The 22,723-nt window shown below is 58.6% G+C and overlaps 14 protein-coding genes across 14 annotated transcripts; 7 read left to right on the top strand and 7 right to left on the bottom strand.

The window, feature by feature from the left end:
- Window positions 1–448: 448 nt before the first annotated feature.
- On the bottom strand, window positions 449–1,681 carry SPRG_08848 (hypothetical protein; the record flags this gene model as incomplete). The annotated part of the gene is made up of 1 exon (XM_012348077.1): window positions 449–1,681. Exon 1 carries the CDS (start codon window positions 1,517–1,519, stop codon window positions 449–451), a length of 1,071 nt encoding a protein of 356 aa, XP_012203467.1. The 5' UTR covers window positions 1,520–1,681.
- Window positions 1,682–1,760: 79 nt separating this feature from the next.
- Window positions 1,761–2,514, top strand: SPRG_08847 (hypothetical protein; the record flags this gene model as incomplete). Its single annotated transcript, XM_012348076.1, has 1 exon — window positions 1,761–2,514. One exon carries the CDS (start codon window positions 1,761–1,763, stop codon window positions 2,400–2,402), a length of 642 nt encoding a protein of 213 aa, XP_012203466.1. The 3' UTR covers window positions 2,403–2,514.
- A 195-nt stretch (window positions 2,515–2,709) lies between these two features.
- On the bottom strand, window positions 2,710–3,902 carry SPRG_08846 (hypothetical protein). Its single transcript, XM_012348075.1, has 6 exons — window positions 3,841–3,902; window positions 3,635–3,791; window positions 3,475–3,587; window positions 3,273–3,425; window positions 3,048–3,227; window positions 2,710–2,996 (listed from the first exon to the last, which is right to left on the bottom strand). Exons 1-6 carry the CDS (start codon window positions 3,886–3,888, stop codon window positions 2,820–2,822), a joined length of 828 nt encoding a protein of 275 aa, XP_012203465.1. The 5' UTR covers window positions 3,889–3,902; the 3' UTR covers window positions 2,710–2,819.
- A 572-nt stretch (window positions 3,903–4,474) lies between these two features.
- On the top strand, window positions 4,475–6,045 carry SPRG_08845 (hypothetical protein). Its single transcript, XM_012348074.1, has 6 exons — window positions 4,475–4,961; window positions 5,008–5,119; window positions 5,168–5,291; window positions 5,345–5,458; window positions 5,503–5,629; window positions 5,672–6,045. The coding sequence occupies exons 1-6, from the start codon at window positions 4,508–4,510 to the stop codon at window positions 6,004–6,006; spliced, it is 1,266 nt and encodes a 421-aa protein (XP_012203464.1). The 5' UTR covers window positions 4,475–4,507; the 3' UTR covers window positions 6,007–6,045.
- Window positions 6,046–6,134: 89 nt separating this feature from the next.
- Window positions 6,135–6,919, top strand: SPRG_08844 (hypothetical protein; the record flags this gene model as incomplete). The annotated part of the gene is made up of 4 exons (XM_012348073.1): window positions 6,135–6,324; window positions 6,450–6,647; window positions 6,696–6,800; window positions 6,837–6,919. The coding sequence occupies 4 exons, from the start codon at window positions 6,135–6,137 to the stop codon at window positions 6,917–6,919; spliced, it is 576 nt and encodes a 191-aa protein (XP_012203463.1).
- A 961-nt stretch (window positions 6,920–7,880) lies between these two features.
- Window positions 7,881–9,334, top strand: SPRG_08843 (hypothetical protein; the record flags this gene model as incomplete). Its single annotated transcript, XM_012348072.1, has 3 exons — window positions 7,881–8,281; window positions 8,415–9,028; window positions 9,081–9,334. 3 exons carry the CDS (start codon window positions 7,881–7,883, stop codon window positions 9,332–9,334), a joined length of 1,269 nt encoding a protein of 422 aa, XP_012203462.1.
- A 24-nt stretch (window positions 9,335–9,358) lies between these two features.
- On the bottom strand, window positions 9,359–11,517 carry SPRG_08842 (hypothetical protein). The gene is made up of 5 exons (XM_012348071.1): window positions 11,435–11,517; window positions 11,148–11,388; window positions 11,020–11,106; window positions 10,157–10,979; window positions 9,359–10,113 (listed from the first exon to the last, which is right to left on the bottom strand). Exons 1-5 carry the CDS (start codon window positions 11,488–11,490, stop codon window positions 9,476–9,478), a joined length of 1,845 nt encoding a protein of 614 aa, XP_012203461.1. The 5' UTR covers window positions 11,491–11,517; the 3' UTR covers window positions 9,359–9,475.
- Window positions 11,518–11,788: 271 nt separating this feature from the next.
- On the top strand, window positions 11,789–13,124 carry SPRG_08841 (actin-like protein 2). The gene is made up of 3 exons (XM_012348070.1): window positions 11,789–11,869; window positions 11,920–12,651; window positions 12,703–13,124. Exons 1-3 carry the CDS (start codon window positions 11,825–11,827, stop codon window positions 13,093–13,095), a joined length of 1,170 nt encoding a protein of 389 aa, XP_012203460.1. The 5' UTR covers window positions 11,789–11,824; the 3' UTR covers window positions 13,096–13,124.
- Window positions 13,125–13,149: 25 nt separating this feature from the next.
- SPRG_08840 (NEK/NEK1 protein kinase) lies at window positions 13,150–14,824 on the bottom strand (the record flags this gene model as incomplete). Its single annotated transcript, XM_012348069.1, has 6 exons — window positions 13,150–13,510; window positions 13,552–13,800; window positions 13,850–14,217; window positions 14,263–14,335; window positions 14,393–14,438; window positions 14,566–14,824. 6 exons carry the CDS (start codon window positions 14,822–14,824, stop codon window positions 13,150–13,152), a joined length of 1,356 nt encoding a protein of 451 aa, XP_012203459.1.
- A 68-nt stretch (window positions 14,825–14,892) lies between these two features.
- On the bottom strand, window positions 14,893–15,673 carry SPRG_08839 (hypothetical protein; the record flags this gene model as incomplete). The annotated part of the gene is made up of 4 exons (XM_012348068.1): window positions 14,893–15,030; window positions 15,075–15,151; window positions 15,198–15,412; window positions 15,465–15,673. The coding sequence occupies 4 exons, from the start codon at window positions 15,671–15,673 to the stop codon at window positions 14,893–14,895; spliced, it is 639 nt and encodes a 212-aa protein (XP_012203458.1).
- A 110-nt stretch (window positions 15,674–15,783) lies between these two features.
- Window positions 15,784–17,194, top strand: SPRG_08838 (hypothetical protein). The gene has a single exon (XM_012348067.1). It carries the CDS (start codon window positions 15,797–15,799, stop codon window positions 17,123–17,125), a length of 1,329 nt encoding a protein of 442 aa, XP_012203457.1. The 5' UTR covers window positions 15,784–15,796; the 3' UTR covers window positions 17,126–17,194.
- A 1,025-nt stretch (window positions 17,195–18,219) lies between these two features.
- On the top strand, window positions 18,220–19,479 carry SPRG_08837 (hypothetical protein). Its single transcript, XM_012348066.1, has one exon. It carries the CDS (start codon window positions 18,323–18,325, stop codon window positions 19,439–19,441), a length of 1,119 nt encoding a protein of 372 aa, XP_012203456.1. The 5' UTR covers window positions 18,220–18,322; the 3' UTR covers window positions 19,442–19,479.
- On the bottom strand, window positions 19,418–20,833 carry SPRG_08836 (hypothetical protein). The gene is made up of 9 exons (XM_012348065.1): window positions 20,499–20,833; window positions 20,404–20,446; window positions 20,287–20,353; window positions 20,172–20,230; window positions 20,035–20,124; window positions 19,947–19,991; window positions 19,763–19,906; window positions 19,650–19,716; window positions 19,418–19,608 (listed from the first exon to the last, which is right to left on the bottom strand). The coding sequence occupies exons 1-9, from the start codon at window positions 20,816–20,818 to the stop codon at window positions 19,517–19,519; spliced, it is 927 nt and encodes a 308-aa protein (XP_012203455.1). The 5' UTR covers window positions 20,819–20,833; the 3' UTR covers window positions 19,418–19,516.
- A 139-nt stretch (window positions 20,834–20,972) lies between these two features.
- SPRG_08835 (hypothetical protein) lies at window positions 20,973–22,272 on the bottom strand. Its single transcript, XM_012348064.1, has 7 exons — window positions 21,996–22,272; window positions 21,878–21,953; window positions 21,781–21,835; window positions 21,597–21,731; window positions 21,358–21,552; window positions 21,192–21,312; window positions 20,973–21,138 (listed from the first exon to the last, which is right to left on the bottom strand). The coding sequence occupies exons 1-7, from the start codon at window positions 22,159–22,161 to the stop codon at window positions 20,993–20,995; spliced, it is 894 nt and encodes a 297-aa protein (XP_012203454.1). The 5' UTR covers window positions 22,162–22,272; the 3' UTR covers window positions 20,973–20,992.
- Between the last annotated feature and the right edge of the window lie 451 nt (window positions 22,273–22,723).

The raw sequence follows: 22,723 nt of genomic DNA, 5'->3' as shown, positions 1-22,723 counted from the left end.
TCTACCAATCAGATCATTCAAAACCGAGATTCCCTCCGTTTCGGCGCCAATCATATCGCTTGGTGGGCAAAATCTGCGATCCAAGCATTGGGGTATCTAATTGCCCAGATCGCGGACTGTCTCGATGACAGCCGGGTCAGCCTAAGCTATTGTATACCGGAGCCTCAAGACGCTACCCGCGTCGAGGGCTGTTCTCGCGTCGTTCACAACGCAAACAGTTGACGCAAACGTAATGCAGCGTCTTACTGGGCTAGCATGTAGTTGTCATCATGCGGGTTTTTGATGCGCTGCAATGTGGTTCAAGTCAAGGCTGCTGGCGCATCCATGCAATACGTCAACCATGAAGGCAAGACATGGTTCATAACACGACTTTGGACAAGTAAACCTCGTGCAGAGTTAATCGCAAAATGCAAATCTGATTCAGCTACGGCCACGCGTGCGTGAAACACTACTCGGCAACCTCGTCGGCATTGTCCCCCTCATCGTACAGGAGGATGAGCCCCAAAAGGTCCATTTGCTCGGTCGACATGTCGTCGGCGCGGTGACGGATGTGCGTCACGGCACTGCCGAGGTGCAGGCGCCACGTTGACTCTGGCCACGCCTCGGTCGACGGTACCACAAAGGTCGTAGGAACGCGAAGGTGTCCAAAATTGGCATCGTACGTCTTGAGCGCCAGCAAAATGACGTCCCACTGGTCGCCGAGTGGATCCCATGTAAATCCGAGGTTCTCCAAGTCCTGGCGCCGCTCTTCGCTCACCGCGCTGTTGCGAAGTGAGCGCACGACGACGCCGAGCGGAAGGCCCCAGAGCGCCTTGGGCCAGACTGCATCGCTCGGGACAATGTAGCTCTTGGGCACAAGGAGGTCCTTGTACAGATCTCGGTACGTACGCAGCGCGAGAAGCTTCTTCTCCCAGTGGAGTTCGGGCATGTCCCACACAAAACCAAGCGTTGACAGATCGTCTCGACGCGCTTGAGACAAATCGTGCTGCTGGCGCAAACTGTTGACGAACCGGCCAAGTGATAGTCCGTGCAGGCGCGCGTCAGGCCAAGAGGGTGGTACGGTAAAGCGCTGGGGCACACACACATCACCGTAAACGTCCTTGTAGTGGCGCAAGGCGGCGACATGGATGTCCCAATGCTCCTGCGCTGGGTCCCAGACAAACCCAAGCTCGCGCAACGCCGTCAACTGGGGCTCATCGATCTTGACTCGGCCTGTTCGAATATTGTGCACGAGTACGCCCAGCTTGATGCCCCACGTATCGCGCGGCCACTGGGTGTTGCCAACCGGCACGACAAAGCTGCGCGGGACCAAGAGGTTCTGTCGGAGGTCTTTGAACGTCGCCAGCGCAGCAAACCGAGTGGACCACTTGAAGACAGCGGGGTCCCAGACAAAACCAATCGCGTCAAACGCTTCGACGACGGTGTTGGGGAGTTGACCGCGAGCGTGTAGCCGTCGCAGGCGCCCGATGTCAAGCGTTTGGTCGCGGCACGCTGGAGGCGCGCAGCTCGGAGCGATCATCGCGCTTGGCAAGTTGAGTCGCGGGCGGGGCGGGCCTCCTGCGCATGCAAGGCTTTGGCAACCGCAAGAATGTCATCGACGAAGGCTAGCGTCGCGAAGCCGCGCGGCCGGAGTATCATCGCAGGCCATGCCCGTCGCATGAGCGTCGAAGCGACGTGTTGAAAGAAAATAATTGACGAATTACAACCAATCACACGCTGACCAACTTGGCCAAGCCAATCAGACGACTGAATTCATCGGCATGGAAGTGGTCGAAATCCCGGTGCGAGCGACGTCTGCTGATGGCACGGACCGCGACGACGTCGTCGAGCTCGGCTGCAACTGGGGCGTGGGCATCGGCGGCTCGCTCTGGACAAGCGGGCGTCTTATGGTTGACTACTTCTCACGCAACGTCCGGGCCCGCCAGCAGCTTCAAGGCGCCAGCGTGCTCGAGCTGGGCAGTGGCACAGGCCTCGTTGGCCTTGCGCTCGCGTGCATGGGTCCTGCCAGCGTAGTGTTGACCGATCTCGAATCACACGTTGCGGCGCTCCAAGCTAACGTCGAGCGCAACTCAGCGCGGTTCAGCGACGGAACGCTCGTCTCAGTGGCGGCGCTCGACTGGAACACGGCGTCGGCCGACGACGCGACAGCGCCACTCGACTGGATTGTCGGTACGGACATTGCGTACATGCCCGAGTTCTACGCACCGCTATTGAAGACGCTGCAGCTGCTGGCGGGCCCAAACACGCGCATCCTTGTCGGTCTCGGTCGCCACGACACAGACATGCGTTTTTTCCGGCTCCTTCAAGACGCTGGCTTCTCGTACTACAAGGTCTCAGACGAGCTCGTCTCGGAAGAGTTTCGGGGCAAGGACTTTGGCCTGTTTGAGATCCAACGCGTGTAAATGCTGTACATGCGCATGACCTCCGCATGGCCGAGGTGCTCAACCGCAAACAAACGACGTGCGAGTCACTATTGCATCGATCAACCAGCTCTGTTATCTTTGAAATCGTACTGCAGCTGTTCGGAGCGTCAGATCTGTCTGAGCAGACGAGTTGTCCTTGATCGCTAAAATAACCTCCAAGGCCTGCAGTCGCCCGGGGAAACACCATTGGAAAACTGATACAAGTATACTGCATGCGATACTCTGTTGCGAAGATCAAGAAGCTGCAGCGGACATCCAGCGACATAGAGCAGAGACCACATAATAGCGCAAGAATAGGTAGCATTGGATGTAACCCAGTGCACCGAAATCATCAAAAAGGCATGGCATGTTCTAAACAAGAAGAGGAGAGGTCTAGCTAGGAGAAGTACAGCGGGTTTAGTTCTTGGAGAGAGAGGCCGACGCCGTCTCGTAGGCGCCAAAGAAGACAAAGCCACCGATGCTGATCCACATCGTACGGGGCTTGACGCCCGAGAAGAGACGCTGCCAGCCTTCCTCCGTGTACACGCGCATGAACGTGTCCTTCATGCCACGGTATTCGACGCCGTTCGCGTCCTATCGCAAACACTGTTTCGAACAGAATTCTGCAATACGTCGGACACGCACCTTGCCGAGCATGAGGCGCGTCTTGACGACATCGAGCGGCGTCGTGATGGACGCAGCGATGCCACCCGAGATGGACCCGCAAAGTGCACCCTGAAGCGCGCTCACTTGTTCGCCCTGCTTGGCGCTCCACGTCGCTTTGAGGCCTTCCCAGAGAGGGAACTGGATGAACGAAAACGGAATCTACGAGACCGCGTCAGAGACAGCGGCTACAATGTGGATGTCTACCTCGCGCGCAAGCATGCTCCAGTAGCCGCGGTAGAAGCCCGCAATGCCGTTGGCAGCATGGAGCGTCTTGATCGAGTGCTGAAAGCCGTTGAGAGCACCAGTCTGCATGTTTTGCTTGACGATCTCCGTCGGCACGCGGACGAGGCAGGCCGCCTGCACGCAGCTTATGAGTTCACGAAGGAGCAGTATCAGCGAAACACACCGTCTCGCCGCAAGCAGCCGCGCCCATGTGGATGAAGGGCGAGTTGGCCATATGCGGGAGGTGCGTCTGGAGAGCCTCCTTCGCCGTCTCGTACGTGCTGAAAAAGAGAGCGGCTATAACAGTGATACATTAGCCATGAGGAAGCGACGCATCTACGTACCGCCAGGCGCCGAGCCGGCTGCCGCAGCCGAGAGGCCCTTGTAGACGCCCTTGAAGCCGCCGGCCTTGATGAAGCCCTGCGAGCTTTGGAGTCGCGTCTTGATCGTGTCTAGCGGGAAGAGCGCCACGTCCACGGACGTGCCAGCGATACCGCCAGCCTACATGCACGCTCGCGTGGGCAATAGAGCAATAAGCGAAGGCACGTACGACGAGGGACGTGAAGAAGCTCTTGGGCGCGGGCGCAGCGTCGGTCATCTTGCGGAGTGGACGCGAATTCTACCGACCATCCCTGGATTGGTCGACTTTGCTGATACGTTTTGATTGGCGGAATTCCTTGAAGGGCGAGCTGATTGGCTGCATGGGTACGCCAGCTTACACATCACGGACGTCGGCGGAAGGCCATAAACTCGAGAGACATTGTAGGATGCAGCTTCGTGGTGCCAGCCCATGACCTCATCGGTCGTCGGAGAAGTGCAATTGGGCTTTTGGGCGGCAAGGATCCCTCTCCACACTCTACTGTGCCCCACACATGAAAGATACGCTGCTATGTGTGATTGGCTGATTTTCGCGCTTGTGGATTGGTCCAAAGAGAAATGGGTAATTTGATTGGCTAATATTACGTAGCAGCCACAACATGAGCACCAAGGACGTTGGCACTCCTAAGTCTAAAGACTGGGACACAGCCTGCGCATCAAAGCACTTCACGCAGCAGTTCTGTATGCGCATTATAGTCACGCGTCATTCGTTCGTCTCCAAAGCAGCGGAATGCCAAGGATTGCGTTGATGCTGGCGAACTTAACCGGAGACGAGGGTCCGGAAAGATCCGTATAGCGAGAGGTTCGAAGTCACTTGGCAGTGATATCCATCCCATCAAATGATCGGGCCGACGCTTCTTCTGCGGCGCGCGCTGCCTCGCTACAGCCTTCTGGCCAAGGCGCCTTTTCTCCAGCCCCAGCGAGGCCTCCTCTCGTCGCTCTCAGGCAGCTTTGGCTCCGGCTCCGGCTCCTCCAGCCGTCCGCTCGAGCTCAAGTATCTCGAGGGCAACGGCGCGCTGGCTCTGGCGCTGCCGCTGCCCCTCCACGACAACGGCATGCTGGGCGGCGCGGAAGGCGATGTCGGCTTAGGCATGCGTGTCTTCAGCATGCAGCCGACAACGTCTGTCGGCGGCTTTATCGCGCAGGTCCAGCAAGAAGACACGAGCGCCAAGGACGTTCAAGTGCGCACGACCAAGGGCGTCGCGTTCCCGCCCGAGACGCCCTTTTCGACGCTCATGGCCGATGACTTCCAGATTGTTTTGAACGACAAGGTGCTCAAGGTCGCTGCGCCAGGTACGTCGCTGTCGCCAATGGTCCCGGACTGCAATGCGCAGCGTAGTCTTTACTGGCGATGCGTACACAAGCTTGCCCCAGGACGGGCAGCTCGACATTCGGTCCGTGGCGCACAAGGCAGCCATCATCAAGCTGCGTGAGACCATCGAGTCGCATCCGTACGTATCCACACACAACGTCTACATGCTCATCCGGTGTGGTCCTAGCAAATGGAAGATCGACGTCGCCGAGTTCCGCAAGCTGGCGGCCGAGCATGGCATTCCTAAGAAGCAAGCGAGCCAGGTGCTCCACGCGTTCCATCAAGTGGGCATCGTCTTCCACTTTGCCCAGGTAAGGACTCGGAGCACTGCGTGTGGTCGCTCACAGATCTTGTGTATGGCTAGTCGCCGGACGAAGAGCTCAAGACGGCTGTGTTCCTCAAGCCACGCAACGTTCTCGACACGTACTTTGACTCGCTTGGACTGACGCCGCCGACGACGCAGCACTACACCGAGGCGGTGTGTTCCTTGTCCCTTGGACACTTTAACACGTCATTGCGTAGCGTCAAGCGCTCGAGACGGAGCTCGCCACGCTCATGCCCGAGCACGACGCCCTCTTGCACCTCAAGAAGGAGCTGGACCACATGGCCCACAAGCGCGTCCGCGTCTACTGCTACCTGAGCTCCCTCGGTACGCGTCCGATCCAATGCCGCTGTACTGACTGGCATGTAGGGCTTGTCGGTAGCTTTGGACTCTACGCGTGGCTGTCGTTCATTCACTTTTCGTGGGATATCATGGAGCCTGTGACCTACTTTACGGGTTTCGGCGTCTCGATCGTCGGCTACACTTGGTGGACGTTCACGCAAAAGGAGTACGACTACGAGAACATCTACGACTACCTCTTCCAGGGCCGTCGCAAGAAGCTCTATGCACGCGCTGCCTTTGACGAAGCGAAACTCGAGGCGCTTCAGGCTCGTGTTGCGGCCATCCAGAAGGACATTGACGTCATTGCAGCCAAGGCGGTCAAGCCCACGTGCCTCCAGGCGCAGTTCCTCCGCAATGAGTAAGCAGGATATGCAGTACAATACATGAACCACTGCTTCGTGAGCTTGGACCACAAAAATCCGCTCTGAACCAGGGCTAGGTCACGGGAAACTGTCGACATTTGCACGCCGAAACGAATACCTCTGGGACGATGCAGGATGTGGTGCTGGAGGTTGTTCGCTTCATCCCAGGTCCAAACGATCTGGTCGCGTTTCTTGAGGCCGTGCGACCCGTGGACCGCAGTGATGTCCTCCGCAGCCTTCGCGCGCTCCTGCTAGCGATCCCTCCCGACCGGCTCTGGCCCGAGCCGATGCTTGACTATGCGCCAGATGCCCTCATAAGTGTCTTCGAACGTGCCTTACCAGCGTTCAACTCCTTGCGCATCGGCAGCGACGTAGCGTTTCGTCGGCCGCCGCTACTTCGATTGCCGCCGTCGACGACCGTCATATCTTGACCAACGCGTCAGTCTCATCGGAGGAAATCGGCGACGTCTTCACGCCGTGGCCCACACATCTCATCGTCATGTCAATCTTCTTGGCCTGGGACGATGCCGACACGGCGTCGGTCTGCAGGGCGTGGCGCGGCTGTAGCCAGCTGCGGCACGTCGATGTCCAATTTGAAACGCTAAACCAGATGCAACTCGACGCCTTCATGGACGTTGCGCGTACATCCTGGCCCTCCCTCCAGCACTTTTGTCTGCGCGTTGAGAAAGACGCTAGCGATGCAAGCGCCGAGTTCGAGTCCAGCGACAGCCTCTGCGCCTGGCTCGCGACCACGTCAGCTACGTCGCTCGGCTTGTCCGACGTGGCCTTTCATGGTGCCTCCGGTATCGCACTCTCTCAAACATTGCTAGAAACCAAGACGGCGCTCACCTCGCTTGCGCTGGACCATGTTGATGGCCTCGTGCCACCATCATCGCTCTCGTCGAACCTCTAGTCCCTGGTGCTGCACTCGCTTGAGTTGACACCTGTAGAGCTGGCATCGTGGGCGACGCAGCTGCCTCATTCGGGCCTCACGAGGCTCTCTGTGAACATGGCAGTGGCGTTTGATGCATCTGCGCTACTACTGGCAGCCACCGCAAGTGTGTCCAATGTCGCTATCTCAGGCGGCAATGTGCTCACGCTTTTTGTCCCAACGGCATGTCGTCTGCAGCACCTCCGTCTTCACGATGGTTCTTTCACCGACAGCGCCGTAACCGGCTTTGTGGAGTTGCTGACGGTGACCAAGGCACTGAAAACGCTTGCGCTCTCGAACATGGCACTGACCGTCACCCAGCTGACGGTGCTGGCTCAAGCATTGCCGACCTGGATGGCGCAAGGACGACGTCTTCTTGTGCTTACTTTGAGCCAATTCGATGAAGAAAGCGCTCACTTGCTGGCGTCCGTGATCTCGACCTTGCACCTGCAATCGGCAGCAACGATCGACCTGAGCCGGAACACCATGTCACCGGCGAGCCTACACATCCTAGAGGCTGCACACGAATCCAGCAAGCACGTCACGTTGCTCGTCCACGACCGGGACGATATACTAACGAACGTGGAATAAAAGGCACACCACGTACAATTATGGACCTTCGAAATGACGCAAGGTTGAATGTACATGGATTACCCTTTCGGTTTTAGTCTCTCCAATGCGGGTGTTCTGTGGTCGTTGTCTGTCACGGCATCGATCGCTTAAAGTCACTGACTTTGCCATACTTGCCACAGACTCGAGAGCTGGAGTTCTGGTTGCAGCAAGTGAAGTTGAGGACAGTGATGAGCTCTAGCTCAACCTCCTTTCGTATGATTTGCGCAAATTCTTCAGCGCCGATGAGCGATTTGGGAATGTGCAAGTTGCCCTCCGGACATCTGATTAGCGGATCGCCGGGCAAATCAAAGCATTCCTTGAGGTGGCGAGGATGGCGGTCATGCATAGTACGTGGCTCCAGCCGACCGTGGCCTACGGCATCGCTTGCTTCGCCGGCTTCTGCGTCTCAGACGCCATTGCGCTCCTCGACGCTCTCCCCCCAACGATGAGATGCGACGTATTGAGCATTGTCTACGCGCGCATCCAGGCGACGGACGACCCGAGCAAGCTCTTCCGCGTCGTCGCGATCAACTCTGCTGTCGTTGACACGACAATTCAGCTCCAGCTCGTACAACCAACAATGCCGTGGCCTGTCACTGTGGTTGTCGACTGGATTCCGCGCTGGGTGGGCAGCGCTATGCTCGCATTCTGGCCCTGCGCCGTCACATCGCTCGAGATCTCGCTGCCTCCGTCGTTGGTCAAGACAGATGAGATCCTCGCCGGCATCACAGAGTGCGTCAATGTCAGCTTCGAGTGCACTTCATGCACTCGAAGCTGACGCAAGACCAACTTGACGCGATTGTGGTCACGGCCGCGTCGTCCTGGTGGTTCCTCGAGTCGTTTACGCTGACGACGATGGAGAAAGGGACGAGAACACTGGATTCAACTGCATGTGGCTCGCGTCATCCCCCGTGCAGTCGCTCACTTTGAACGAGATCGATTTTGGACAACGTGCGGCGATAACGCTCGCGCGCATCATCAGTCACTCGACGACGCTCAAGTCTCTGGTGCTGTACGACACGCCTGCGTCATGGCGTCATCATTCACAGCTCACCCCTGCACTCTCTGACGCGTCTACGCCACCACTACCGCCGCAGTTGACGCCGCATGCGCTGCACCTGACCTCGTTGTCGATTACTGAGGTGGCGGCCTGGGGCACCAAAATTGCGGCGTCACAGCTCTCGACTCTCACCCTCGAATTGAGCATTCCGCGCGACTTGACAGCTATCGTGTGCAATGCGCTTGCTTTGCCGACGATGGAGAATCTCAGCCTCCGTTGCGTCGTTCTCACGGGCACCAATGCCTCGGGTCTGCGCCGTTTCCAATTTATTGGCTGCTCCCTCTTCGGCCAAACGCTGGCAACTGTCGTCGAGATCATCCAGACGTCTGAAGTGCTCGAAGACATTGAATTCAAAAAGTATAACTCGATCCCACCGTCGTGTGTCGCTGCGATCGCGGCGGCCCTGCCTGCGTGGACAAGTCGGCGCGGGGCCTCAATTGACGTTGGCGGGTGAATTGCGATCCGACCGAGCCCACGAGTTTGTCCATGTGCTGCCTTGCGTGCGCAATTCGTCTCGCTTCGCGCTGCGCCTCCGCGATACAAAGCTGGCGACGCGAGATAAAAAGCATCTCGTCGCCGCTCTCAGCGACGTGCCCTATGGAACGAGCGACGCAGAGGAGCAAGACGTCGCAGCATACGCGCAGCACGTCGGTGTGCTCATGGTCGATGCAACAACGTTTTACGCGCCACTAGCGCAGCTTGTGTCCAAGAAGAGACAGACGTAACGACTTCTTTGTCGAGCTTTTGACTCCAGTATATTTGTTGTCTGGGCATCGACCATTCGTCCAAATGCACATTCAAGTAGCATCTATGTATTGTAGTGCCTCTGCGAGCTCAGGCTGACACGTCGACGGGGTGGTGCGTTTCTAGCGCTTGGATACGCGATGCAAGATCGAGGAGCGCCCGCTGGGCCATCGACTTGTTGGCGTCCGTCGTGCGCGCGGGCCAGAAGCCGCATGTGGTGCAAAAGTCGTTGTCCTTGGAGACCAGCGAAAACCCGCAGGCCGGACAGCCGTCTGCGTCGCCCCGGGAGAGCGGCACATTGCGCAAGTCGCCGTCGAACGCGTCGAGGAACTGCCGGAAAAGTACAAGTGCTCGCGGTCGCGGATCACGATGCGGTGCTGGGCATAGCATGCGGCGGCAACATCGTCAAACGACGTGTTGGGCGGGTACGCGTCAAAGTAGCCTTTCCGAAGTTGGGTCGTCCCGGCGCCTTGTTCAATGGGCTCCTTAGCGCGCCACTGCGACGTTGCCTCTGGGAACGCCTGCCGCAAGAGCCGCTTGCCATGGATGTTGCCGTCGGGCACTGGCGTCTTATCACTAATGAGCTCGTCGCGCGGCCGGGCCAGAGCAAAGGCGACGACCCGCGGGTCCAAAAACGGGCTGAGAACGTCAATGCCCATTGACGCTGCGAGAGTTTTCGACGAGAAGCGCATGATCCGAGCGATCCAGAGGCGGTATGCTGCGAGCTTCTCCGTGTCCATGCTCTGAAAGAACGAGTAGCCTACACGCTCGTCGATACAGGATATTCCGAGTCAGGGTGCGACCTGCGAAGAGTTCGTCGGCTCCGTCGCCCGTCACGACGCAAGTGTAACCAAGTGCTTTGGCTTCGAGCAACGAGCGGTAAATCACGATTGAGTTGCGAAGTTCCATCGGGTCGAACGAGACGAGGAGGCGGCTGACGCTTCTCGCGTGCAAGAGCAGGTTCTCGATCGTCTCCTCCAAGCAGTGGTGCGTCACTTGCCCGAGCTTCTCGCAGATGCGGGCCGCGTACACAGCGTCTTGCGCCTCGGGAGCTGCACGCACCGTGATACCTCCGCGCAGCATCGAAAGAATTGGCGGTCCAAATCGCGACGTTGCACACACATCCTGGAACGACATCGGCGTGGCTTGCGCCAGGATCGAGGTGTCGAGTCCACCGCTGAGCAAGATGGCCTGCGGGGCCTTCGCCGCCGTTTCTTGAAGCACGTCTTGAAGCAGGTGTCGGCACGCGAGGACGGACATGGATGGTGTCTCGAGAATGTTGTCGAGGGGCCAGCCGAGCTTGGCGGCTCGCAAGATCCGCCGGCGGTCGTCGACGGATTTCGAGTAGTGAAACATGGTCTGTGCCGGCGAGTACATGAACGCGTGCTTCGGGTCAAAGGTAATGCGCGGGCGCAGCCACATCGTCCAGTTCATCGGCGTCGGGAGCTGCGAGAGCGAGAGCGCTTCGTCGAGCTGCGCCTTCATGGCCGCGCGCACCTCGGGGGCGATGTCCAAGGGTGCCGCAGCAAACACGGGCTGCGTCGGCCCAAGCACGCTCCCAAAAGCGACAACAGCGCGCTGGGCGTACCATGGCCCGAACGTCGGGTGCACCGTCAAGTGGAGCTCCTACGTGATCTTGCACACGTATGTTTACTCGATGAATTACCTCGGACAAATTCGCAAGGCCGGACGCGACGATCATGCGCTGGGCCGCGACCATCTTTCCTGGTTCGGTCTCGTGCACCCAGTACACCTGCTGCAGTAGTAGTAGCGATCTCAACGGACTTCATATACCTTGTCGGGAACGTCGATGAGCGTCGAGACGGCTTGCGTCACAACTCGCATGGCATACTCGTTGAGCGGATGCTCCGGAATGCAGTCGAGGTCGTCGATGGATGCAAGGAATGGCTCCCAGAGTCGCTTCGTGTTGCCCACCATGACAAGAAGCCCCGTCTCGGGCAACGGGATCTTGTACGCCTCTGGCACCGCTGCGTTGTACACGCCGACGCTCAGCGGCGCGACGAGATCAAGGCCCCTAGTCGCATACGCATCAAGCACGCATCGCTGCATTGTTGACGTACGCTGGCTGTAAAGCTGCTTCCAGCGCCTGGACGACTACTTGCCACCGCGCTCCCATCGTCCGTCGGCTTTTGCCAGGTCAAACCCCAATCTTTGTCGTACGTCGAATTAGTGTGAAATCAGGAACCATGCAGCCAATATTTTGGAGTGGTAATGGAGCTTGTGCAGAGCGCTCTGGTCTGCGCCAGAACCCATGCTTTGCGGCAGCGGCCTATGCACGCGCACGCAGTAAAGAGTCGAGCGAACCAGCGCCGGCTGCACGAGAAGCGCATCCTACACTATATGCGTTGATTTCGATCGTCATCCGCATACTGTCCGGATACGGATCGAACTTGGGCAAGGTCGACCTCAGTTTTGGGAAATCTTCCGTCGACAAAGACGACGCGTGACGCATGGTGGCCGCCAACAAGATCGTAGTCTGCGACAACGGGACGGGGGTACGCATAAGCATGGCTGGCTCATCGTCTTCATGACCATGCTTCTCTAGTTTGTCAAGTGCGGCTTCGCGGCCGAGAACTTTCCCCGGCACATCTTCCCGTCGATGGTCGGCCGGCCGATCCTGCGCGCCGAGGAAGCGGTCAACAAGGACGTCATTCTCAAGGACGTCATGTGCGGTGACGAAGCTGCGTATGTGCGCTCGAACCTCCAGATCAGCTACCCGGTCGAGAACGGCATCGTCAAGAACTGGGACGACATGGAGAAGCTGTGGGACTACACGTTTCAAGACCGCCTCAATGTCAACCCGCAAGAGATGCGCATCATGCTCACGGAGCCGCCGCTGAACCCCAAGGCTAACCGCGAAAAGCTCACGGAGGTTATGTTTGAAAAGTACGGGTTCCAGGGCACGCACATTGCCGTGCAGGCCATGCTCACGCTCTACGCGCAAGGCCTCTTGACGGGCGTTGTCATCGACTCGGGCGACGGCGTCTCGCATGTCGTGCCTGTTTACGAAGGCTTTGTGCCGCAGCACCTCATCCGCCGCCTCGACGTTGCGGGCCGCCACATCACGCAGTACCTCATCAAGCTCATGCTGCTCCGCGGCTATGCGTTCAACCGAACGGCAGACTTTGAGACCGTGCGCCAAATCAAGGAGCGACATTGCTACGCTGCGCTGGATCCGACGATTGAGCGCCAGCTTGCCCTCGAGACAACGGTTCTCGAGGAGACGTACGAGCTCCCAGACGGCCGCATTGTCAAGCTCGGCCGTGAACGCTTCGAGGTTGACATGTACCGCATTGCTTGTCGCTCATGGACCACGGGCTGCGTGTAGGCGACAGAAGCGCTCTTCCAACCGCACTTGATTGGTGTCGAAGGCGCCGGCTTGAGCGACATGGTCTTCGACATGTGCCAAAAGGCCGAGATCGATATTCGTCCGGAGCTGTACAAGAACATTGTGCTCAGCGGCGGCTCCACCATGTACCCGGGTCTTCCGAGCCGTCTCGAGAAGGACATTAAGGATCGATACCTCAACGACGTGCTCAAGGGCGACAAGTCGCGCTTGGGTAAGTTCCGCCTCCGCATCAACGACCCGCCGCGCCGCAAGCACCTCGTATTCCTTGGCGGCAGCGTCCTCGCCGACATGATGAAGGACAACGACCAGTTCTGGATCTCCAAGCAAGAGTACGACGAGCAGGGCGTTCGCTGTATCGACCGCCTCAAATAGGCAACGTTGGTGACACGTTGACTCGAACAACGACACTACTTTCTTCGTGTCGCCTTATTTGTGGAGTGCCTCCAGCTGCGCGTGGCACTCGCCTGCGAGAATCGCCCACGCGTCCTTCGTCTCGGCGGCCGTCGCGACGGCGAACGCTGCGTCTCGCGCCCGCGCTGCGTCTTGGTACGCTTGGGCTCGGAGAACGCGCACATCTTTGCACGCAGCGGCGAGGTACGTCTTGGCGCCGTTGGTCAGTGGCACGCCTCTTCGGAAGCTACCAACGACACCTGTGTGCCGTGGTCCGTGGCGCTTGCCGACGGTTGGGTGCGGAGCGACCTGCACCGGCGGTTGCCACTCGGGATCCATCGCCGGCGATGGGCGCACGGTTGGCAGTCGCTTCACTGGTGGTGGCGGCGACACGGGTCTATACAGATTGATAGAAGGGATATCGGAACAGACGTGTACTGCGGAGGAAGAGGTGGCGCGCGCGCGAGGACTTGGCTAGCCTTGATATGCTCGAGAATCTGCAGCAAATGTCGCTGGCGCTCCTTCTCGAGCCAGTCCGCCATATCGACCTCGACGTGAGCGTACTGCGGCATCGGCGTCGTCGTCGTGTTGGAGAGGAAGGCGCCGTGCGTCGACTTGCCCTTGGTCCAAAGGTCGGACAGCTCGAGTGCTGTGAGCTGGGCGCTTATCGCTGCCAAGTGGGTTTTCCTATGTACAAAGGCCGACTTACGTGGCGCTGCATGGTATAGATGCGTACGAAGCGCATTTGCGCAGGTCTGCGAGGTAGCTCTGTAGCGGCGCTCTCAGCAGTGGGCTCTGAAGTACTTCCGCGACGTTTGGTCGGCTGCTGGGCGACACGGCGAGCATCTTCAGGACGAGTTTTTGCAGCCCAAAACTGTACTCGCGATGAATGGGCGCGTAGAACCCGCTGCAAATGTTGGACAGCAGCGCCGGTGTGGTCGCTCCGGTGAAGGGATACGTGAGCGCGCAGAGCTCGTAGAGGAGGCAGCCGAGCGCCCAGACATCGGCCGAGAAGGTGTAGCGCTCGCCCGCGCACTGCTCGGGCGACAAGAAATACGGTGTGCCGACAAAGGTGGAAGCCATGTTGTTGCGGCCCGTGAGCTCCTACGCATCAAGCATCACGCGGCCGCAATCTTATCTTGAAAGTACTCTGGAAATGCCCAAGTCCCCAAGGATGTACTGGCCCGAGTTGGAAATGAAGACGTTGTGGCTCTTGATGTCGCTAAGAGCAACGAAAGGTAAAAATCATAAGGGTTCACTCGTGGAGCAGAGGTGCTACCGATGCAGGATGCCCTGGGCGTGCATTGCATGAAGCCCGAGGCAAACTTGCACGAACATGAGCAATATGGCGTGCTCGGGGAATCGCTGGCGCTACGCTGAAATCTTGGCGTGCAAGTCGCCTAGCCGGGTATGACCCTCAACGTGCGTCGAGGCGAGACAGGAGAAGCGAACCGCCAGAGCAATACTGCATGACGATGTAGTAGTGGCGTTGGTTGCGTGCAACGAACGCATCTTTGTATGCGACGATGTTGGGGTGCGAGAGGCGAGCGAGGAGCCGTGCCTCCTGAATGCTGTCGGCAAGGCCGGTCTTGGTCTGGACCGGAATGTCTTTGACGCAAACGAGTCCACCGCGCTCGGCCTTCTCACGCATGAGATACACGAGGCCGAACGAGCCTTCACCGAGAACGCGGATCTTGGCGTAGCCGTCCATGCCAAAACCTGTTGGAGGATCAACAAGAGCACCCGGTATATTTATAGCGATATGCGGGAGCAATCTTCTCATGCGCGCGTGATACGGTAGAGAAGAATGTTGCCGTCGCGCACGAGTAGCTCGTGCTGCAAATAGGCTGCACTGCACGCTTGGAAGTCGGCCAGCGCCGCGTTGTCCCCACGCTCCTCGTACGACAAGTAGCAGACCTAGCCATGGTAAAGGTGCCGCCGTGTAGAGAGATTTTGCGTACGGTGTGCGTGGAACCGAGGTCGTAGATGCTTTTAGCGAGGTTGCGCCACGAGTCGACGCCGTAAATGGGGTTGATACCTACTCTGTTCGTTGGGGCTTGTACGCGGACACCGATGACACGTACAGTCCGAGACGACGATGTAGTCGAACGGTTTGTTCTTGATAAAGAGCTCAGTGAACCGAGGACTGCCCCAATTGAACTGCATTGCCGTGATGGCGCCAAGGTCGCGCGGCTGGTTCAAAGCGAGGTTGTGCTGTAGGAGGCCAACAATCTCTTCCTGGTCCGTCACGACAACGCGCGCAGCGCCAAGGTCCTGCGCCACAAGACCCACGAGGCCACTAGACAGTAAAACGGTGATGCGCTGTCTGATATGGCAGAGCCTTGAGGTACCAGCCACTGCCGAGCTCGACGACATTGGCGCCAGGCGCAAAGCCGCCTTCGCCCTGGAGCCGCGCGAGATGCTGCGAGAGAAAGACGGACGCGCGCCAGACGAGCGAGCCGGTCCACGCGTCGGAGAAGAGCGCATCGAGCTGGTCGCTCTCGAGCGTCTCCGAGATCGCGTACGCGCGGCCGGCGACTTCGATCGACTGCGTTGTCATGACCAAGTGTGTCGTTTAAGCCAATCAGTGCGCGCCCTGGTCCTAGCCCCGTTTTGATTGGTCGCTGTATTGAATTTCGAAAGTGTCCAACGGCTTGCAATTCGGTCATCATCAGACTCGAACATGTCGCTCGAAGACAGGCTCGCGAGCCTACGCGCCGGGAAGGCGCCGACGGCGCTCGCCCGCCCGCTCCTGCAGCCGCTTGGCGACGTCACCTTCACCGAGGTCAGCGAAGACGAGTGGGACGACGAGCCAATATCATACATCGCGCCGCCGCCGTCGCAGTCGACACGAACGCCCCCCAGTTCCGAGCCGCGTACCACCATGTACACGTCTATGGCGACGCCGCCGCCGTCCGAAGGCGCCCCTCGCACGCCGCCCGTGTACGCCGAAGCGCCACTGCCATCGAAGTCTGTCAATGCGAGCGCGCTCTACGAGACGGCGCTAAAGATTGCAACGGCCGCTATGGACAACGAGCGGGCGCGTCGCTTCACGACCGCGATCGACGGCTATGCTGAGGCTGGAAGCATTTTCATCGAGATTGGCCGACAAGAAAGTGACGCGCGCGTTCAAATGACCATGAAGAAGAAGGCGTTCTCGCTGCTTACGCGGGCCGAGGCGCTTGCGACGTGGTTCGACAAGGTGCAAGTCGAGGCGTCGACCGGACTCAACATTAGCGAGGCTCTCACCCAAGCGGAAGAGGCGACGTCGAAAGAAGTGACGGAGAATGAAGAGCAGGTCCGCGTCATGACGCAAGAGCTCCAGCAGCTCAAGTACGCGTCCGACCTGCGCGCGTCGTCGGTAGAAGAGATTGCCGAGGTGACGGCAGCGCCGCAGGTGCAAGATATGAAGCTCGCCCTTGTGAACGAAATGCACAGCCTTCTCAACCTCCCAGAGGTCGACCACCTCCGCACGTTCAAGCCACTAAGCGAAGACGCGACCAAGGATGCGTATGCGGTGGAGCTCGCACAACAGGTCGAAAGCTTGAAGAAAGAGCTTGCATTCGAGAAGGCTACCCACGTGCTCGGCAACTTTGTGCGGAAGAAGCGGTTTCAGGCAGCGGCCTCAGTCGACGATGAAGAGCAGAATCGCCTCCAGACTGAAGTCGATCGACTACGCGCCGAGCTCAAGGCCCACCAGGCGATGCTCGCCGAGGCGCCCTCGAAGCGTCCGATGACGACTATTCTCGTCCCGACGTCACCGCGGCGACCGCCAACCGCACAGAAGCCATCGCCGCAGAAAGGTGGGTTTTTTGCTGCGTTTGGGCGAAAGAAGGGTGGGTCGCACGCGCCGCCTGAGTTCTTCATGGGCCCGCGAGGCTTGAAAAAGCAGCAGCAGGACGATAGCTCCCCGCGCCGTCGGTCAGACCCGTCACTGCAGTCGCCGAGGGAGCTCCGTCGACAGCGGTCGACGTCCGGCGACAATACGTCGGTAGACTCGGTGTGGCTCTAGCACACTGCTATTATGCTGGTCCAAAGATGTATTTACCGTAATCTTAATTCGCCGACTTTGGCTCAACAATACCGTTGATCATGCAGGTACCCATGGCAGGTACCAGCTTATTGGGATCACAGCGCACGGTCGACACCGCTATTAGTGAACGCCGAAGATGCTTTGAACGGTCGGTAGTTTGACGACAACAACGATCAACGACAACCCAGCGGTCGGGCAGCCTCTACTCGGGCCAGTGCAAACGAGTAGCTTGTAGTGCGAGGCGGAAGCGAAGGTCTCTACACCCTGCGAGACGCAGCCATGTCACTTGTCAAAGAACCGCGCAGGTATCTCGGATGCTCCTTTGCTTTTCGAAGTTTCCACCGCGGCACGGGCCCTTCGCACACGGCGACCAGATCGTGCCTGGCGGCACCGTTTACGGCAATACATGGAAATGTAATCTGACATAGAGGAGCCTTCGGGCGCTCTTCCGGCCCGAATGCAGTTGTAGTAGGCCATATGTCCAAGTCATGTGATCTCAGTGGTTTGGAGCCTGCGACGAAACGCAAGTGCGAGTTCTCAGAGGCACGGCTACTTCGCTTCGTGGGTTGCTGCACCATCCGAGCTTCTGCGCGGGCCAGCACCGACTGACCATGTCGCTGCCCAATGAAGGCAGACCTGTTGTAAGCATGGTGATTCGATCCACTGTGGCCGCTTGGGTGATAGCGCCTCGAAATTTGCAGTGGCCAGCATCATGGCCGGTAGCGAGCCAGCCGTCGTTCGATCGACGAAGGTGAGCTCGGTAGCCGACCGTGTCTCGTCGCCTGCAATGTATTAGCTTGGCCCTCGTCTTTGGTTCTAGGTCCTAGGCCCATTCGTACTATACACTACTGTGCCCGATGCCGTCGACCGAGTACTGTGGCACGTGGCACGGTGTCAAGCAGCCTCGCTCCGAACGTTGGTTGCCACTTGCCGATCGATACAAACTGCAAGGTCGGGCGTATGCGCCCGGCTCTTCTCACGGAAGAATGCCTTCGATGTCCCACTACGTTCAGTATGCGCCGGCGCTTTAACGCACTTTCACGCATACGTTAAATGCGTTTTTTACATGGAGGACTGATTTTAAGTACCTGCCTGACACTCCGTGAGGCCAGTTGATGAGGCCAGGAGCGTGCTTGGCCCGTCGGGCCACCTGCCATTTTCGAATAAGACGGCAGCATGACGCTTCTCGGCGACTTCACTTCGGCCGGCCTCATGGAGAAGCAGTCGTTCAAGATGGCAGCCAAGACAGGCGAGGCCCGGCGACACTCGGTCACGACAGGCCCCGAGTACATTTACCGCCCCAAGATGATCTCGTCGCCTGATTCGGTTGGCGTCCTTCTCGGCGGCCTCGCGTACGGTGTCGACACGTGCGGGGACATGGCCTACGTCGCATGCATCAACTACGTCGCGATGATGCACCTCGCAACTCGCAAAGTGCTCACGAAGGTGAGCGTACCCGGCACCGCACTGTCGCTCACGGCATCGCCCAGCGGCAAGGCGGTGTACGTCGCGTGTCAAGAAGGTGGTCTCGTCGTACTGAGGCGCGAAGCCGACGACAGCCTCGCGATTGCCGAGACACATAACGTACCTGCACTTGGCGTCGCCATGTGTGCGGCCAAGCCCGTCGCCGTCGTCGCTTGCGACAGCCTCGGCCTCTGCCTGTTCGACACGCGCACGCACAGTTGGAGCTCGATGATCGCGCTGCATCACGCGCTTGGCCAGTACAAGGCCCGATCCGTGGCGATCAAGGACGACCAGTATGCGATTGTAGCATGCGATGCGGGTTTCCTCGCTGTCGTCGATATTGTCGACCCCAAGCACCCGCGCTTGGTGTCCATCGACCGCGTCTTCACGGGCGAAGCGCGGTCCATCTCGCTGGACGACGACAACACGACGGCGTACGTGGCGTGCGGCAACAAGGGCATCTATATTGTCAACATTGTTGATGTCGAGGCCGTCAAGTCGCTTGGCCATGTCAAGTCCGCGTACGGTGCCGTCTTCGACGTCAAGGTGTTTGGCAGTCTCCTCCTCTGCGCGTGCCAGATTGGCGGTCTCGCCGTCTTCACTGTCACCAACGAGAAGCCGTACTTGCGCCTTGTCGGCCAGAACAACCGATTCGAAGGCATCTGTCACGGTGTTGCCGGCTTCAACGTCCGATCATCTTACGGTAGCCACTCGCGCGAGGCTCTCGTCACATGCCAGTCTGGTGGCATCCAGGTGATCAAGCTCGATCGCATGGAGGCGTGGCCCCAGCCCCTCAAGCCCGCCCTGGGCGAAGCTTGTAGCATTATGTAATTCCCAACCTATTTAAGAACTTCGCTCTATTCTACTCAACCCGCGACTTTTTGTGTCGTCATCGCTATGACTCCATTACGGGCCATGGAGGAGTTGATACATCAGGATCCCCGCAGCGACGCTGACGTTGAGCGAGTCGACATTGGACGCAGCATCTTGCGGAGCGCCTATTCACTGCATGAGTCGCGGACGTGGTGGCTTGGAGGACCTGGGATGGTCAAAATAGCATCACAGCACTGCTTGATATTGGACTTGAGCCCGCGGTGTTCGTTGCCCTAACAGCGAATTCATGGTGTTCCGCACTTGTGGAATCTTAATTACCATGACGAGGATCGTAGGCTTTGTGAGCGCAAACGCATTGGCGGAGATCGACTTGGCGCCACTGCACGCGCCAACTACGTCCCAGCCCAGGTCCTTGCTCATCGCGATGGCTTGGTGCATGTTGCGCGTTTCCCACAAGCGACCCTATACGACCTGTGAACGCAAGCCATCACGAGCGTAGCACCTCAGCCACGAGCACCTCCGCCGCGCCAACAGACGCACGCAACACCTGAAAATACGTTCAGCGAATCGAACGTTGAGAAGCATCGTACCGCGGGCGAGAGCGGTGCACTGTGACGCATGCTCGTCAGCACGCCATGACAGCCAAGGAAGTGAGCCGAGCGCAGGACGGCGCCAAAATTCTACAACCACTGGAATCAACGCTGCGTTTCAGCTCATATTGGACAACCTGCGCGTCGTGAATCTCGTCGAGGGCCAGCAGCACGGGCGGGCGACCGGATGCGTCGACTGCACGCATGCGCCGAGTAGCCATAAGACCACTGAATATGCTTGCTTGAGGATACCTGGTGCCGGTGGCACGTCCGGTTCGAACTCGGCGATCGCCAGCGGATCTGCAAAGAGCACGACGCCCTATACACAAATAGGTTTGCTATCAGTGGAAGCGCAGTTGCGCGTTCTACTTGATGCGGTTTGTCGTCGGTCGCTCGGTTCAGCAGCCACTTGCTAGCGCAGTAAACAGTGAAGGAAGCCGATTCTCAAGCCCGCGACCGTATACCTCTCGTACACGACGGGAATACCAGCGTCAGTGGCCATGGTCTTGATCTCTTTGAGGTGGCGCTCGTCTTCCGACGAAGGCTTCTTGGCCGACGTCTTTTGGTCGTTCGTGTCGCGGAGGTAGAGCTTGTGGAAAGTGCGCTGGTTGCAGCGCAGCGCCTGGCGTACGCCGTGGATGCCGTACAGCGCCTCGCCGGGCGGCAGCTCGACCTTGGGCGGCTCGCTCTTGGGGAGCCACGGCTTGGCGTCCGGCTTGCGCTTCCCCGCGTCCCCAGCGCGTTGCTTCCACGGCCGGAACGACGAGAAGGACCGGCGCAGCATCGTTGGAAATCGATTTGATTGGTCCGCCTCGCGCGCCGGTTGGATTGGCTGCACCTCTCGACGGCTGATTGGCCAAAATGGCGATCTTTCAAGGTGGTTGCAAGTTGTTGGCATGGAGATCACTTTGCACAACATTGTCTGACAGTACAATGTCCTGTATTGGCGGTTGCTAGCTTACTGCTGCTTCGGCTTTTCAAACACGGCGTGGATCCACACGCGGAAGCGCACAACGTTTTGTGACCGGTTGGCATACTGCCGGCGAATGTACTCGTTCTCGACCTGCACCATGCCCGCAGCTTCAAAGAGCGTCTGGACCTCCTCTAATAGGCAGGAGAAGCATGAGCACCTGCTCTGGTCCATCAGCATCGACTACCGGTCGTGAAGTAGTAGGCGCGCGTGTTGTCTTGGCGCACGTAAAAGTTCTCGGCGAGTTTATGCCCGGGCTTGAAGCGGAGCTGTGCTTGGTCGTAGCGGCCATAATCGCGAAAGAAAATCTACAGCATATTTATCGCACAGAGCAGAGCGAAGCAGTCGTCTACCTTGCCACCCGGGCGCACGGCGCTCGCAATCTTGGCGACTGCGTCCTGCATCTTGTCGGGGCGCAGCGCCGAGAGACAAAACATGAAAAGCGCATAGTTGACGCCACCCGCTTCGTCGATGATGGCCGGGAGCACGTCTTTTGTGATGTCGCACACCGACACGTGAACGCGCGCGGGGTCGTAGAGCGGTTGCTCCTGCGTCCGAAAATGAATAAATCGACGACCCTTTAAACGTATACCTTGAAGAGATCGACGGCTTTTGGCGCAAAGTCGATCGCGACGACGTTGAGGTTCGGATTCACTTCGAGCAGCGGAAGAGCCGCATTGCCGACGCCGCAACCCACTTCCAGCAGCCACTGCGGCTCGGACGAAGCCTACGAAGACGTAATCAGCCTCGATTCTGTGCTGCGAGTTTGCCCATACCATCGTGCCATCTTCCTTGGGCGCCAAATCGGGAAACACCACATGCAAGTAGTGCCTACACACTCGTCGATCCAATGTCCGAAGCAATTATCAATACCGGTCCTTGTAAAAGTTGGTCGAGTTTCGCTTGTAGAAAAGGTCCCAGCTCTTGGCAGCTTCGCGCTCGTACTTTTCTGCAAAGGCGTGAGGCGTAGCTATAAGAGCAGCAGGCGCACCTTGCCAGAAAGCTGGCACGACCTTCTTGTCCTGGTTAAGAAGCTCGAGAGCCAAAGCCTCACGCTCGGGCGTCCACTCGTCATCGATGATGAGCGCGTCTTCGTCCTTGAGGATCGCAACGCCCGCCTTGGCAACGACCTCTTCGATCTTCTTGTTCATCTCCATGCTTGCTGCTCTTCCTGCGTCTGCCACCGGTGCCCACTTGGTTGGACGGGCTCTGATTGGCTCTACGCCAACCTGGCTATCGGCCTTGGAATTCGTATGCTTCTGCCTGCGAGCTTCTGTTTCAAACAGAGTTTTGACTCTTGGTCAAATCCAGTGTATACGTGACGCCAGCCAGGCGAGCGAGCAGCTGCGTGTTGCGTTGCGGACAAAGTGAGCTGGCAACTCCTGATGTCATGTCAGGGCTGAGGTTACAAGAGGCGTTGCGTCTGCAGTACAATACTTGTCAGCTCGCACGCAGCGTCGTAGTCCACTGGCGCCCGAATGCCAAGCTGCCAGTGTCGGCAGTGTCGGCGCGGGCTGATAATCGAACACGATGGAATATTTGTGGTGCCCATCGTTGCTGATCACTTCCAACTCGCAGCCGTCCGATCGGTTCGTGATGTAGTACGCGCAGGCCAAAGGCACATTGAAGCACCATGTACGAGTCCCGGCACGAGCGAGCGCCCCGACGGCAATGCAGCGCGCTCTTGCCCGCCGTTCGGAATTGGAACGACGCCAGATT

The sequence above is a fragment of the Saprolegnia parasitica genome (genome assembly GCF_000151545.1).
Source record: "Saprolegnia parasitica CBS 223.65 unplaced genomic scaffold supercont2.40, whole genome shotgun sequence".
In the NCBI taxonomy this organism is placed as follows: Eukaryota; Oomycota; class Saprolegniomycetes; order Saprolegniales; family Saprolegniaceae; genus Saprolegnia; species Saprolegnia parasitica.
Note: the sequence above shows the minus strand (reverse complement) of the source record. Positions and strands in the feature narration are given on the sequence as shown.

Coding starts and splice junctions, on each gene's coding strand:
- SPRG_08846 (XM_012348075.1), bottom strand. CDS start 3,888: ATGACCGACGCTGCGCCCGCGCCCAAGAGCTTCTTCACGTCCCTCGTC. Junction 3,792..3,840: donor GCTTCTTCACGTCCCTCGTC/GTACGTGCCTTC, acceptor GCGTGCATGTAG/GCTGGCGGTATCGCTGGCAC. Junction 3,588..3,634: donor AGCCGGCTCGGCGCCTGGCG/GTACGTAGATGC, acceptor TCACTGTTATAG/CCGCTCTCTTTTTCAGCACG.
- SPRG_08845 (XM_012348074.1), top strand. CDS start 4,508: ATGATCGGGCCGACGCTTCTTCTGCGGCGCGCGCTGCCTCGCTACAGC. Junction 5,120..5,167: donor GAGACCATCGAGTCGCATCC/GTACGTATCCAC, acceptor GTGTGGTCCTAG/CAAATGGAAGATCGACGTCG. Junction 5,630..5,671: donor CTGCTACCTGAGCTCCCTCG/GTACGCGTCCGA, acceptor ACTGGCATGTAG/GGCTTGTCGGTAGCTTTGGA.
- SPRG_08842 (XM_012348071.1), bottom strand. CDS start 11,490: ATGGGAGCGCGGTGGCAAGTAGTCGTCCAGGCGCTGGAAGCAGCTTTA. Junction 11,389..11,434: donor GAAGCAGCTTTACAGCCAGC/GTACGTCAACAA, acceptor GTATGCGACTAG/GGGCCTTGATCTCGTCGCGC. Junction 11,107..11,147: donor TCATCGACGTTCCCGACAAG/GTATATGAAGTC, acceptor CTACTGCAGCAG/GTGTACTGGGTGCACGAGAC.
- SPRG_08841 (XM_012348070.1), top strand. CDS start 11,825: ATGGTGGCCGCCAACAAGATCGTAGTCTGCGACAACGGGACGGGG. Junction 11,870..11,919: donor TCTGCGACAACGGGACGGGG/GTACGCATAAGC, acceptor ATGCTTCTCTAG/TTTGTCAAGTGCGGCTTCGC. Junction 12,652..12,702: donor TCGGCCGTGAACGCTTCGAG/GTTGACATGTAC, acceptor GGCTGCGTGTAG/GCGACAGAAGCGCTCTTCCA.
- SPRG_08838 (XM_012348067.1), top strand. CDS start 15,797: ATGTCGCTCGAAGACAGGCTCGCGAGCCTACGCGCCGGGAAGGCGCCG.
- SPRG_08837 (XM_012348066.1), top strand. CDS start 18,323: ATGACGCTTCTCGGCGACTTCACTTCGGCCGGCCTCATGGAGAAGCAG.
- SPRG_08836 (XM_012348065.1), bottom strand. CDS start 20,818: ATGCTGCGCCGGTCCTTCTCGTCGTTCCGGCCGTGGAAGCAACGCGCT. Junction 20,447..20,498: donor ATTCCCGTCGTGTACGAGAG/GTATACGGTCGC, acceptor TTACTGCGCTAG/CAAGTGGCTGCTGAACCGAG. Junction 19,907..19,946: donor CGGAGGTGCTCGTGGCTGAG/GTGCTACGCTCG, acceptor CAGGTCGTATAG/GGTCGCTTGTGGGAAACGCG.
- SPRG_08835 (XM_012348064.1), bottom strand. CDS start 22,161: ATGGAGATGAACAAGAAGATCGAAGAGGTCGTTGCCAAGGCGGGCGTT. Junction 21,836..21,877: donor ACCAACTTTTACAAGGACCG/GTATTGATAATT, acceptor ACGAGTGTGTAG/GCACTACTTGCATGTGGTGT. Junction 21,553..21,596: donor AAGCCGTCGATCTCTTCAAG/GTATACGTTTAA, acceptor TTTCGGACGCAG/GAGCAACCGCTCTACGACCC.